This window comes from Lactuca serriola, chromosome 4 (assembly GCF_051521515.1).
Source record: "Lactuca serriola cultivar US96UC23 chromosome 4, Lser_US96UC23_V15, whole genome shotgun sequence".
Taxonomy (NCBI): Eukaryota; Viridiplantae; Streptophyta; class Magnoliopsida; order Asterales; family Asteraceae; genus Lactuca; species Lactuca serriola.
In genome coordinates, this window is record NC_136411.1 from 266264506 (window position 1) to 266266771 (window position 2266).

Here is a 2266-nt window from a genome sequence, read left to right on the forward strand (position 1 = left end):
ATTTGATGCATGTATTACCCAATAGTGGTATCAGAGTCATTGGTTCATGGTTACTATCACCCTACATCCATATTTTCTGAAAATAATTGTTTGGAACTGAATGATGAAAGTCTAATTGAAAATTTTGTAATGTAAAAAAAAACCCTAATCATAGGTCACGACGTGAACCTATTGTTCACTACGTGAACTTAGCAGATTCAGGATTTTCAAATTTTCCTTCATTTTTCGAATTTGATGTTTTGATAAATATGGATAAATGTCAAATTTTAATTGTGTAAATCTGAAAATAGATAAATATCATTTAAATATGTTTATTTGAATTTGAATGTTAATTTGTTATTTAAATAGGGATTTAAATATTTTAATATTATTTATAATAGAGTTTTATAAATTTGAATATTAACCCCTCATGTTTTATTAATTATTAAATTGCATCCTTGTAATTAATTTGAAATAATAAATTGAAACTAAATTTAAAAGTTTTAAATTTACCCCTTGTATATATGTAAGATCCATATCTATTATATGTATAAGAGAATTGCAATATGCATCCTTGCATATTTTAAATATTGACATTGTCAGTCTTACCTCGACTAGGCACACCTCGACTAGTCTTACCACCCTCACCGCCCTATTGCATTTTGAGAATGGAGTTACTGAAAGGGTTTGATAGTGATGATTGTCAATCTATAAGTATTCTAAATATAAGTATAAAACAAAATCTCGTTTTATTTAAATAAAAGTGAATCTTATGTTATCCATAAAAATTGCACATTCTCTTTATAACTTGTTGATGGAGCTCGTGTGGGTAACCGACACGTTAATTTGAGAGTATAGGTAGAAAATGATGTGAGAATCGCGAATCTCAAGCGTAACTTGAGCTGGGGACCATACAATTTTGTATGGGTGATTCACCATCTATTCAATGATCCGCGGCATCCCCGTCATTGAAATTGAGATGAACATAATCCGAGATTAACATGTCGTTGATAGTCAACGAATCTCAAAGATCTAGGAATTTCATAGTGATTGAAATTGACAAAGAGCTTTGTCTACCTAAATAACTTCATGGTGTGTTTACGACATCCCTTTACACATCCTGAAGCCAAATATGGATCCTAGCCTTATTCTAGTAATTTGTTTTAGGGTAATTGCTAATTAAGGATTTGTATCAAAATAATTGGAATCTTATCTTTTGTATATGTCGAGCCAAGCCAACAACAACAACAACAACAACAATCTTCCTCCTCTAACTCAAAACTCAAACTTCTCTCTAATGCCAGTTCTTAATAGGGAGAAACTCAAGGAGGATGGATCCAACTATCTTGATTGGATCAGGATCTTGAGGATCATGTTAAGATATGAGAACAAAGAGTATGTTCTCGACGAAGATGTTCCCATACATGGAGAGAACCCTGCCCTAGAAGAAGTTACTACCTACAACAAGCATTACGATGAATCAACCAAAGTGGCTTGCCTTATATTAGCGACCATGGCTTCTGGTCTCCATAAGAACTTTGAAACATGGGGCGCATTTGACATAAACCAGCAACTCGAGGAGATGTTCCAAGAGCAAGCTAGGCAAGAACGATTCGAGATCGTTAAGTCCCTCATGACAAGTAAACTACAAGAGGGATCTTATGTATGTGTGCACGTCCAAAAGATGAAGTCGTACATAGACAGACTTGGGAATCTAGGTGACGAGCTACCTAAGGAGTTGGCTATAGACATGGTTTTGAACTCGCTTACTAGTTCATATTCGCAGTTCATCATGAACTTAATATGAATGGCCTTGATAAGACCTTGATGGAGTTGCATGGCATGCTCAAAACTACTGAAGCGAGCATGAAGAAACCCAACAACTCTAACCCTACTAATCTAATATTGGTTGTTGATCGCAGTACTGCTAAAAGGAAAAGGACGCCTCAACCCAAAGGAAAGGGTAAGGGTAAGGTTGGACTGTTTGAACTTGCTCCCAGGAAAAGGGCTCAAGCTGAAATAGCTCCTTCTGCTGATCCAAGTGAAGCCATGTGTTTTTACTACCAGGAAAAGGGACATTGGAAGGGTAGCTACCCTAAATACCTCAAGGACCTTAAGAAGGACAAAGTCAAGGTGGCTAGCACCTCAGGTGTGTTCATGATAGAACTCCATAGCACATCTACTTCTAGTTCTTGGATTCTTGATACAGGGTGTGGTACTCACATTTGATCTGATATGAAGGGACTAAGACAAAGTAGGAAGTTGAAGCATGGTGAGCTCAACCTAA

The 2266-nt window shown here is 36.0% G+C and overlaps 1 protein-coding gene across 1 annotated transcript; it reads left to right on the top strand.

The window, feature by feature from the left end:
* Positions 1-1201: 1201 nt before the first annotated feature.
* Positions 1202-1786, top strand: LOC145099332 (uncharacterized). The gene has a single exon (XM_079036915.1). It carries the CDS (start codon positions 1202-1204, stop codon positions 1784-1786), a length of 585 nt encoding a protein of 194 aa, XP_078893041.1.
* The last annotated feature ends 480 nt before the right edge of the window (positions 1787-2266 follow it).